Source organism: Lissotriton vulgaris, chromosome 6 (genome assembly GCF_964263255.1).
Source record: "Lissotriton vulgaris chromosome 6, aLisVul1.2, whole genome shotgun sequence".
In the NCBI taxonomy this organism is placed as follows: Eukaryota; Metazoa; Chordata; class Amphibia; order Caudata; family Salamandridae; genus Lissotriton; species Lissotriton vulgaris.
Genome location: NC_141694.1, coordinates 1352314749 through 1352327449, shown reverse-complemented (window position 1 = coordinate 1352327449; position 12701 = coordinate 1352314749). Strand labels below are relative to the sequence as shown.

General features: G+C 44.1%; 1 protein-coding gene across 1 annotated transcript in view; it reads left to right on the top strand.

The window, feature by feature from the left end:
• RYR2 (ryanodine receptor 2) overlaps positions 1–12701 on the top strand; it is a 3481211-nt gene that overhangs the window by 2715006 nt on the left and 753504 nt on the right. Inside the window, exons 78-79 of the mRNA XM_086925791.1 lie at positions 9230–9281; positions 9907–9957. Of these exons, the coding sequence (XP_086781917.1) occupies positions 9230–9281; positions 9907–9957 (103 nt within the window). The remainder of the gene's footprint in view (positions 1–9229; positions 9282–9906; positions 9958–12701) is intronic.

The following is a 12701-nucleotide window of genomic DNA, read 5'->3' as shown; positions in this document are numbered from 1 at the left end:
TCTTTCATAGATTCACATGCACCCACCCTCCTTCCCGGAGAGTCAGTTTCTCTAAGTTCGGGATACTTGTTCCCACTTGTGCTACGAAAATCTGAGGAGAGCTGGCTCTGCAGGGAAGGTTCTAGAGGGTGCTGTAAGCTGATTGGTTGGAGCGAAGACTTTTGTCTTTTTAGCATAATGATGTAGATAGGCTACTATAATCTAGGCCTTTTCTAGGGCCTACTACTACAAAGTGCTTTTGGCACTGCTCTTTTATTTACTGTGGGACTCCCGCCTCGGCGACGGGGAATGATTCAGGCATGCGAATCTATGAAAGATACCAATACTGGATAACTGAAGTTACTGGTAAGTAACTTGTTTTCTTCTACGGAGCCGAAAACAGCCGTAAAAGCAGAGTTCGCGATGAACCAGTTACGGAACGGCCCCCCGGGTACGGAACGTACCCCCCATGATCGCAGGGTTACGGCGCGTACCCCTGCGATCATGGGGGATACGCACCGTACACCCAGCGTACATGGGGTACGCACCGTACCCCATGTACGCTGGGTGTATGGCGCGTACCCCCATGATCGCAGGGTTATGGCGCGTACCCCTGCGATCATGGGGGGTACGCGCCGTGCGGTGTGTATTTGATTGTGCGCTTTTCTGTACGAAACGCCCTTACCTGACGTGGACCGTATGACTAGCATCCTGATACCCCGGTCCGGATCGTACTCGTCGGGTCGTACGGCATGTGTACGAGTCATACAGTTCACTGTTTCAGCCTTGCAATACGTACAGATCGCGACGATTCGGACGGATTGACGGAATATGGATCGTACTACGCGACTCGGACAGACGGGTGCGAATCGTACGGCGATGGCTCCGGATAAAAATTGTACAGACGTTTTTTTTCCAGGATCGGAATCGGCCCCAAGGTATACTGTTTAGTGTGCCTAGAAGGAATCTGCATATTGATAGCGGTCTGCCAGTGGGTTCTAGTGAGTTGAGCCAAGGTTATGTTGAAGTATTTAGTGCAAGGGACATTTGTAGAGAAGCTGCAAGCAAAGTCAATCATGGGATGGTGGAAAGTGTGTGATGCAGGTCACATCCATTGGTATGTGATCTGTGTAAAGATAGCACAATTTTAGGCTTTACCAAGTATTGTGCTTTTAGGTGACAGCTTTACTTAATTGTCCATGTACATTGCCAGTTGAAATTATGTTGGTGGATGAATCACCTTGCAATATATCTATGAATGGCTTTGAACATTAGTCCATTCAAGAGAAAACTTGAAAGCATGCCTTTATGGGATTTAGTGTTCTTCTTATAGAGATGACTCAAATGTATATGCATTCATGGACATTTTACAGTACCTTTAGTTGCAGACCAAGGGAAAATCCCTACACACTGTTGAGACTATGTGCCAATTGGCAAAAAAGGGGTGTCCCTTTTCTACCCCTCATTAGAGAAAATGATTGGATGTATTTTCTTCAATTCAATGCTCTTTATGTTGTTTCGACAATTATTATCATTTGCCTATCCTTCTGCAGTTCCACACAAACATAAAGAGATATCTGTGAATATGGCCATATCTGTGTTCCAGTCCTCTTCTCCGTTTACTAATTACAATTTGGCATTACAAAGGAATTATTATTGCTTTCAATCTCTCCCTTGTCTAGCCCCATCTACTGATTCATTGTAGCCATGAGGGAGGATTATTTATCACAGAAGGTGCATTATAAAACAGCGGTTTTCTCCAAAAACTAACGTCTGCTTAAATGCTGGGGCACCCTTGTAAATATCGCAATGTGCACATCAGCGATATTTGCAAGGTTGTACTGCCCAGTGACGCCCACTTTGCATCTGATCAGAGATGCAAAGGGTGCTAACATGCACTAATGCATGTTAGCACCCACTTGTAAATAGGGTGAAAAGATTATCTCCACTTTTTGGGCTTTTATGATTTAGGGACTTCAATCCCTTGGGCTATGGCGTTTGCCACATACAAAATATAAAACCTCCATCGCCCTCTATTATTTAAGAATAGATCTGCGGGGACACAATCCATGCCGGTAGCACGTCCCTCAGTGACTAGGTCCAATGCCCTATCCACTTCTCCCACAGTGAAGACAGCCTCCTTGTAAAAAGTATAATCAAATGCTCCTTCACTGTTACCAGTAACACTGCTAGCATATTGGGGCTTGAAATAGTCAACCCATGAATTTCGGTCGACATTATTTTGGGGGCTCTCACGATGCCCTCCCCTGTCCCATTTTAAAAATTACCCAAAAAAGTTTGGGATTCTTTGCATTACACGCCACTTTAAGGTCCTGCCACCTGCCCTCTTCCCAATCCCTTTTAGCTGTATGTTGCTTAAGCCTATAGTTCGCACGAGCCAGTCTTATTATACCCATATCTTTGGTCTTTAAGGCTTGGCCCAGCTCTCCCCTAGCTTGGCGTCAAGAGCTGTCATACCAGCTCTCCGCTTTTTTAATTTGAGTTCTTCTTTTTCCTGAGCTAGGTTTACAAAAATATGTTTTCAGTTTGGTGAAGAGCCTATTGTGTGCCTCTAACAAAAAATGAAGGGGAGACCCATTCAAGGTGATTTTCTCCATAGCCTCTAGTGCCCCTTCCAAATCTCCCTCAATATTGCCAATAATTTCCTGATTCTCTACAACTTGACACCATTTAAGGTGGTGCTCGTCGTTTGCCATAACCAGGCCCGGACTGGCCGTTGCGGGCACCGGGCAATCCCCCGGTGCGCCGTATGGGTGGGGGGCTGGTTTGGACCCCCAGGGGCTGTTTTTGATACAGGGCCGTTTTTGCAGCCTAGCTGCAAAAATGGCCCTGTAACAAAATCAGCCGAAAACCGGCCCTGGCAACGAGCTCAGCCGCACCCCCAAGCACTTTGCCAGGGCCGGTTTTGGTTCCCAGTCCGGCCCTGGCCATAACTAAATCTGAAAGAGTGTAACCCCCATGAACATCATCCACTTTATGTAGACCCAGGTTAAACATTGCAGGGGATTATGGCCACTCTCAATACGAGTCACTACCTCCATATCAAGGAGAGTAGACCACATCTTAAGGGGGACAAGTAAATAGTCAATGTTGCTTGCCCTAGCACCATTGTCGAAAGTTTCCTTTACCATTTTATCTGACAATGTGCGCCCATTGGCAGCCCTCAGCTGGTTTCCCATGCAGAGGCCCTTTAACTGGATTGCGGCCTCGGTCCATTTTCTTATGGGTTTGGTACCAAGCTGTGGAACTCCCCACCAAGCATCCTCATCCTCTGTTAGCTGTGTAACATCCAAGCCAAGGGGTTCAAAAGTGGTGTTAAAGTCACCAGCAATCAGTGACAATGTGTAAGGGGGGGTAGCCTGTAGTAATATGTCCAGCTCTGCTACAACACCAGATTTCTTGCCACCTTGAAGCCCCCTAGCATAAACATTATAAATATCAATTTCTAAATTAGCAGGGAAACTAAACCTAACACCAGGAATATCATTACTTACAACAGGGAGCAACTGGGTGTGACATTTTAAGGACTGCCTGACCCATATCACTAAACCCCCCATAGGACGCCCCTGGCTTTTTTGACAGCAGGAACAAAAACATTCAGATAACCCACTCTAAACATTGGTTCAACCGCCCAAACCTCTTGAAACAAACAAATGTCAAAGCGGTCAATGAATTCTACCTAAGCCTGCGAGTTAATTTTTGACCCCAGTCCCACCACGTTCCATGAGATAAAAGATATCTGACATAGTGGTCCGTCAGGTGTTGCGGCCAGTTCGCCCCATAGGGGGCAACCCCCTGGGCCTTGATGTACATAATTCTGCCTTCCCAGTGACCGATCTACATTAGACACCTCGATATTAACATCACACATTTTACTTTGGCCAACCTCAACCTTCCCTTCTTCACTACTGCTCTGAGGGGACACTTGCCCTGTGCAGATTTCTGCCCCCTCCCTTATGCCCCCAGCTCTGCTGCCCGGGATGGACCTTTGTGGCTCATACTGTCAGTCGCAACCCCCCAGCCCCGACAAGGCCTGGAATCTATTGAACAACCTTATGTTCCCTAATGGGCAGAAGTTTGGTACAGCCCCCTGTGAAAACATATCCCTCTCAAAGGAAACCGGAGTTGGGGAGCCATAAAAATTGGCTAAGGGTAGAACTTGTATTCCATTAGACTGATCATTTTGAGGCCAGTTACAACTATAATTAACACATATCTGGTCTCTAAAATTATAATGATACATTCTCCTGCCACCGTCTTGCATCCCCTACCTATCCAGTTAACTCTCCTAACACCCAGGATTTCAGCTCGCATATTTGCTGGCAATGGGCGGTACTTGTTAAGCCAGAAAATACACTTATGCTTAAGGTCTAGGTATGATTCTCGTTTCCCCTGAGCTACTGGTGGAACCCCTACCAAAACTACCACAAAAGGGGCTGATTGGGGAGGGAGGTCGATGTAGGGTAAGGGAGCCTCACTGTGAGCCCTGGGTAAAGCAGGCAAATTTTGCTGTCTAGCATCCAACTTAGTGCCGTCTCCCTGATTTCTCCCTTTGCTCAATAGTGTCGCTCCAGCCCCTGTTTGATTGTGTGTCGGGGTGCAGCTGTCAGAGCCAAGGTGATTTGAGGCGCCCCACTAGCCTGAGCTGTATTGTTGAGAATTAGCAATGTGCACCTTGTCAGCAGCTAAGGTGGGCCTAACGCCCTGCCCTGTCCCAGCACCACTACTAGAACCAATTGAACCATGGGCTACAGGTGTTTTCGCCCGTCCAATGTGAGCACTGTGCCTTGATCCTGCCTGTTTCTGAGCTGTTGCCAGCGAAAGTTCAAAACACACCAATCTATTTTCGATAGAGTCCAACCGCTCATGTAATGGATGACATATCTTCTTAAGAGTGCCCTCCAGTCTTTTCCAAAAAGAAGGGCCCAAGTCCAGGTGTGGTTCCTCCCCCCTAATATCCAGGTGACTTCCCTGCCCGTTTTTGTCGACCATTCCAAGTTGTGTGGGGCTAATTGGTGGTGTCATTACTGGATCATCAGTAGGAACAGTATTTTTACAAGACTTTGCTTTTTTCCCTCCAGCATGACTTTGGCGCCCAGGGCGCTTCCTTTATACTTGCACCCCCCCCCCCTTCTGCTGGACCAAACCTGGTTTTACTTGGCCAGCCGATCAGGTTTTAATATTAGGGGATGGGGCTCTGCCTGCATCACTGGCAGGAACTCCATCTCTTGGAGAGTTATCACTTATATTCAAGATTGTTACTGACTGAGGCGACAGAGTAGTTGCCTCCACTCCCGACGGAGGAAGCGTGCCCTGTGAGTCAGTTTGTAAATGTGTCGGTGATCTGGCTCCTGCCAGGGGGCCCAGGGAAGATCTTTAGTCAAAAGGTGCGTCCAAGGATAGTCTTTTCTCAGTGAGTTCTATATCCTTTGAAAGTGCAGATGATACCCTGATAAGGAAGTTTTCTAAAATACCCAAAAGTGATCCACCCGTTGATTTCCTGCTACTTGGGCCAGCATCCGGTGGAGTAGCCATCCTTGCTATGTCCTGGATGTTACTCAATTCTAGTGGCAGATAATAAATATCACGTCCAATCTCTTACAATGCAACACTAACCTTTTGGTGCTGCGGCAGATGTCAGAGGGGTGGCCCGTCCCGTCCTTGTCCGGTCTTGAACGGGCTTAAATGGGCCCGCCCTTGGCCCGGGCTTCGCCCGGCACGTCCCGCGAAGCGGGGCTCTGCGCCGGCATTAAGCACCTCCTGGTGCGGGCGCGTTGTCAGCGGTGCGCGCTGCCGCTGTGCCTACCGGAAGTTGTGGTGGCGGGGTGGAGAATGATGTGGCTGTCTCTTGGCCGGTGGCGGCGTGGGTTGTGGCTCTGCTGACTCTTGGCGGTGGCGGCGTCCTGTGGCAAGGCTTTGTCCTCAGGTAAGTGGCTGTTTCCCCCTTCCGCCGGGCTCTGCGCCGGCTTTAAGCACCTCCTAGTGCGGGCACGTCGTCAGCGGTGCGCGCCGCCGCTGTGCCTACCGGGAGTTGTGGTCCCGGGGCAGCGGCACAGAGAATGATGTGGCTGACTCTTGGCCGGTGGCGGCGTGGGTTGTGGCCCTGCTGACTCTTGGCGGTGGCGGCAACCTGTGGCAAGGCTTTGTCCTCAGGTAAATGGCTGTTTCCTCCCAAATAACACAAATTTCGTAGCGCGCCCTGCATCGCATTTTGCGATGCAGGGCGCGCTACAAAATTCGCTTTATTCATTAAATTGTTTACTTACCTTCAATTATCCATACTCCGGTTTTTAGCACCCCCGCCCCGCCTCTCCGCCCCACCGAAACTCCCTCCACGGGCCGTGGCTGGATACTGTCAATAATTAGTAGACTACCTACAGACATTGCGAATCCTTATTTCCCCTTCTAAGGGCTTCATTCCCACAGACCCTCATAGATGTGATGAGGCTGGTAACAGAGGGTGCCAAGTCCGTAGGAATTAAGTGTGTTTGGTGTTTCAGCAAGAACACAGTATAAGAATCATCACCGAAACATCTCTAAAACATGTAATATTTCTTCCCTTCCCTGACTGAAGACCTACTGATGCACCCAGTATTTGTAACTCCAACCAGATGGGGAAAGTTATATGTATGGCAAAAATCTACCTTACTCATTATGAGGCCCTTTGTGGTGTGATAGCATGGTTCGAGAACATTCATTTAGTTTAGAATGTATCTGTGCACCTCCATCCTGTTAACAATTTCCTAATCGGATGGTGGAGAAAATAGCAAACTGAAGGAGGTTGTCCTCAAAATTGAGGCTAGGACGGATGAAATAATAGAGTTCCATGAACATGGTAGTGCATTGATAAAGAGAACAAAAGCCTAGCAGGCCAGAATAAGACATGATACTCACACCATGGAAAACTGCCTCGAAACAAAATAATTTATTTGCAGCGTTCAGTTTATTGCAGGATCATAACTGAAGAACAACTTCCTATGTAAAGCTCACAGATATCAGTTTAAAAGAAATGATTCAACAAGCAATACACAGAGAAAGTGAGTAGTTGCTTAGGGAGATGCTGGGGGGGAGAGGTCTCTTGTACTCTTGCTTTCCAGTTATCCAAATCTTTTTCTAGATGTGAATCAAATGACAGATTAAAATGTTCCATGTTAGTTAAGAAAACAGGGAGAAAATTACAAAAAACAATTTGATGGACAGAATGTAGATCAATGTCTTACATTCACCCCAGTACAAGGATCTGGGCCTAAATCCATCGTTTTTTGCAATCCACACCACCCTGGGTTAGATAATGGCTTTATGCAAATCAGCTCTGACACTGTGCCCCATGGGAACAGTCCAGTCCGAACTACACAGCCATATCTTTCCCAGACCGGAATCAAGCATCCGAGGACCGGACCGGTTTCGAGGTAACACCTCTCATCAGCCCGGCTAGCTTGACTCCAGTGGTGTGGAGGCTCTGGGACCCACGTCTGAGCTACCCCAGTACACTCAGGGAGAAAATTACAAAAAACAACAAACAACAATTTGATGGACAGAATGTAGATCAATGTCTTAATTGACAATGATCTACATTCTGTCCATCAAATTGTTTTTTGTAATTTTCTCAGTTAAGAAAACAGGGGCATATCGTCAACGGCCGGAGTTAAAATTATCGCTGCTTTTGCGTCCGTTTTCGGGCAAAAAAGCGACGATAATTTTACCGCCCTATCAGCATGGGCACGCTAACGCGTGAATCCATGCTGTAGGGCCCATTAGCCTTTCGCATCGCTAATGAGATGCGAGGTAGGGGTTCCCGTGTGAAAGACACACGAAATACAGCGAAAATATTTTCTGACAGAGGTTCTCCCTATCAGCAAGGAAATCACTAGCCGGCCTAGCGATATTTAAACTAGCACTATCAGGCATTATCGTAGGTTCCTTACGCCTGCTATTTTTCCGGCTTGGCTATGTTCATAATGGGAGGTGGACTATAATGCTGAGTCCACATCTCCCCATCAGCAATGTTTTTGTGTAACTCTCTTTTTTATCGCAGGTAATCTGGCGATATTGCCCCTCTTCGGCGATATTGCCTGGATTTCTATCGCCTCGGCGATGCGCGTGCGCTCACCGGGCGATAGAATCCGGCGATAGGCGGCGTTAATTTTATGCACGCTAAACACGGCAAGCGATAATTTTCGCTGGCCGTTGATGATATGCCTCACAGTTCTTTATGGGCTTCCGTAGCAAAAAGTGATGTTTTGTCTCTTGTCAGAATTTTGGGATTCAGAGGGCCTGATTCACATGTTTTGCCATCAGTGGGTCTTCTTTAAAACCATTTTAGGTGTGAGGGACACCTGTAAATCCAAGCCTGATTCACAAAGCTGTGGTAGAATAAGGTCTGTCTTTCTCCATATGTTTGTTTGACTTAATCTTGAACTTCAATGAGTAAGAGTTTCCATGAGTAAACATAACCTACTCCGGGAAAAACTCCTGTCTACTCACAGAAGAAAGTCTGTAGGTTTCCTGCTAAACTGCTATGCAGCTATAGGCGCATACCATCACTGCTTATCTCGAGATGACTACTCTAAACAGCCATCAGAAATCTGCTGGGAAAGAAGAAGCGAACGGAGGTCTGTGCTTAATTGGACATTCTTGAATGGGCGAATATACAGATGTTTGGAAAAAAGAAATGAGTCAACGAAAACAATTAAAAGTAGGACTAAGCCACAATTAAAGCAACAAAACTATGATTTTGCCGGTTCAGCACATGCAGAAGTATACTTAACCAAGAGGACTTAGTTCATATATAAAAAGTAAAAAACAAACTGGGGAATTAGTGCAAACGCTTAAGTGACTAACGATTAAATCGTTTCACTTCTACCAACTCAAACGTAAACCAGCATAAAAAGTGGAATTGTATTTTTGTTAATTTGTGTAAACTGTAATGTATCTGTGAAATAGTTTTTATACAGTCAGTGTGTTTCAATAAAGATAATATTTTTACATTACTATTTTAACTACTAAGCTCCATTAGTCAATCTTCTATACTGAAAGCCAGAAATCAAAATTATGTGTATTGTGAAATGTTGTGGGAAAGATATTTTCCATGCATATCACTTATTTTATCTTTTTGTAGCTTAATGTGGGAAATCAGAATTGTTCGCCTATCAGCAATTATAATTTGTTTGTTCTGAGATATTTAAATACTGATTAATGACACATTTTGAAATGTGTTTCTTTCCCTTAGCAAATTAGAAGAGGATTTCCTGTACATGGCGTATGCTGACATCATGGGAAAGGTATTCACCATTTACATACTTTTTTTGTAAATTTGAGATTCATCTTACTAGACATTGAATACACAATTTAACTCCCTCACTGCATCAAATTTCCTGTAACGTATATAATAGTAGTAAATTACAGCCGGGGCACTTATTAATACATATTAGACTACTCAATGTATTATTGTAGATATTTTCCTAGTTTTCACAATATACCATTTAAAAACTTAAGATTCTAATATTCTCAAGTAGTGGCAGTTATCTTCGTCCATATCCTCCTTCTGGGTAACAGTGAATGCTTAGGAATCCTAGCTTTTCTCAGTGACATGTTCTCATGTGTAGCCTAAGCAAAATTACAAGACGGGAAGGGGCATCGAAGGTAACATATGTATGCGTAAAAACAATGTGGGTCTGTGTTCTTGAACTTCGTATTCACTCTGTGCCAAGCCATAGTTACAAATTAGAAGTTGAATATTTCAATTCATTAACTCAGTCATTCATTTGTTTGTTCGTTCTTTTGCTCATGTGTCCGTTCAGTCATTCAACCATCCATCCATTCATTTATTCATTCATCGTGTTAGAGCATGTGGCTGTCCATAGGGTAATATTTACGAATAGTTTCCTTGACTTTGTTGATTAACAGAGCTGCCATGATGAAGAAGATGATGATGGAGAAGAAGTTAAAACATTTGAAGTAAGTTACTGTTGTTTTTTGTCATTTTTACAATACGTCATCCATCAAATCATTGAAAGGCATAATGTGTGTGACATATGGCTTCCTTCATTATACAGTGTCTCTACCATGAATGCCAAGGTCGAGTGCTAACTGGAATCGATAAAATTATGAAAACATTATTTTCAGCAGATAATGCCATTCTTCTATGCTTGTATAACACTGTCACGTAGCACTAGAATATATCAGAATAATTCTACAAGGTTGCACATTTAGTATGAGCATGAATCATATTAAGTGTACAATAGGAACATGGGCATGCTATTTCCAGGAAGTGGATGCGAGTCAATTTGCTTCACAAACTATGATGAGAGTGAGTCAGATTAAAGGAGGCTGACACAATTGAATGATGTGTTTGTCTTGTTTAATTACCCCTAGTGAGATTTCATGGTTACAATCCAGTTCTGATCACATATCTGAGTATTTAGTCATGGATCAATCCATTAGTGCGTAGGAAAATGTTTAAAAAAAAAAAACTTATTAACGTACCATCACTTTGGAATCTGAACCACTGTTTCCAAAAAGAGATATGCAAGTTTAACAATGCCACTTTTCGAATAAATCTCATTAAAAGTGGTCGCAAGAGTGGGATCTCGAATGTTATATTTCCCATTCGATATTCTGGATGGTTCAGTCCTGTACTTGACACAAAGATTAGGTATAATTAAGCGTAGGCAAAGTGAATGTATTTGCTTGTGTAAACACTTCCAGCACATTTTTGGAAAATAGGGGCATATTATCAACGGCAGCGATAATTATCGCTGGCCTTGCTTAGCGATAATTTTGTTATCTCAGGCTATCTCTGGAATTTAGGGCGATAAAAATTCCAGAGATAGCAAGGTTATCGCCGTTTTGCAGGGAACATCGCTGTTTTTTCAGTGATGTTCCATGCAAAACAGCGATAACCTTGCGGATAGGACCAACTGGGTCGTATCAGCAGAATCCACTTCAATGTTAGGAATAGGCAACTCTGCATTTTAGCAGACGTTAGTTTTTGGAGAAAACAGCAGTTTTCTCCAAAAACTAACGTCTGCTAAAATGCTGGGGCAGCCTTGTAAATATCGCGATGTGAACATCAGCGATATTTGCTAGGTAGTACATCCGGGGTACGCCCAGTGACGCCCACTTTGCATATCATTAGAGATGCAAAGGGAGGAATTGGGAAAAAGGGTGCTAACATGCGATTATGCATGTTAACACACTCTTGTAAAAAGGGTGATCGTTTTATCTCAGCTTTTTTGGTTTTTTAAGCCAAAAAAGCAGAGATAAAGCCCTTGTAAATATGCCCCAAAGTAAGTTAAAATGGATTGACAGTCAGTTCTGTAGATGATTTGCAGACCCAAAATTTGAATCTGAGCTAGCCATCTATTTGACTTGCAGAAGGTCAACATTTTTACCTTCCTGGAGTTTAGTAGGTCCACCGGCCCAAACCCTAATCTGCAGACACTAACTGGAAAAATAAATTGAGGTAGTAATTTATGACATACAAACCCCTGGGGGCAAGGACACACACAAGAGAGGTGGAAATACGCTTTATCCGGAGAAAACATTGGATTTGGATTCTGTGGTCATAAACTTTAGATGGGGCTCTTCCGCAGTATATAGAATACGCCAGTTTTTCCCAACTTCTAAAGGATTCGCTTAACTTAAACTTTATTGAAGGTTCACAAACTCAAATCTTTGGCATAAGAAATTATGATCAGGTCATGGTCACAGGCCATGTCACGTATCCAGGACAATCCACAAAAATGTCAGTTTATCTATTTCCCTAACCCTGAGGTACATGGGACCTAAGAAGTCATAAATACATAAGGGACTGTAAACGGCACACATCCTTTATTTCTATGTCCTTACTGCGTGAGTAAAAACTTTGAGCCTGATTCAAAATGGTAAACTTACACTCTAGTGTAAGTTTACTTTTTTTTGCTATTCACAGACAAATTTTATGAGTAGTATCATTACAACTGCATAGTCTCCACATTATTGGTGGAGAAACAGCAGATAAAAATGAAGACCGGGCCTATAATTGTATGAGCTGAGTCTCCACCACAAATGTAGAGACTCCGCAGTCATGAAGATACTCATAAAAGTTGATTGCATGAATAGCAAAAAATCGTAAAATTACACTAAAGTGTAAGTTCACCTTTGTGAATCAGGCCCAGTGTACTTAAGAGTCTTTATTAGTTAAACCCTTAGTCAAACATCAGAACAAGGGGAGAGGATTTGGCCTAATGGCTAGGGCGGTCAACCTCGAATCTGGGGAACTGGGTTTGAGTCTCGGCAATGACGCTGAACATCCTGCGATTCTGGGCAAACCACTTAATCTCCCTGTGCCTAACAAAAATGAATGCGTCCTCCTGTAATGCAACTGGTGCTATGTAAAGCACTCTGATACCCGATTTGGGTCAAGTTTGTGCTATATAAAACTATGTAAAACAAAAAAAAGCAGTATTCAGGAAATTAAAATGCTCCCCACTTTGAACCAAACTCCGATGGTCCAAAACATGTAAAGCAAGTGAGTACGACCCTTCACAGAAGAGCTCCCTTGTCTCTTCTATCCAAACTTCTGTCCATTCATCCTCTCAACCTCTCATCCACCTGCAGATATTAACCATTTCACCTTTACATTCTGACATCCATTCATTCTTCCATCCATCATTCAGTGTTTCACCATCCATCCTTTCACCCATTCGCCCATCCCTTCA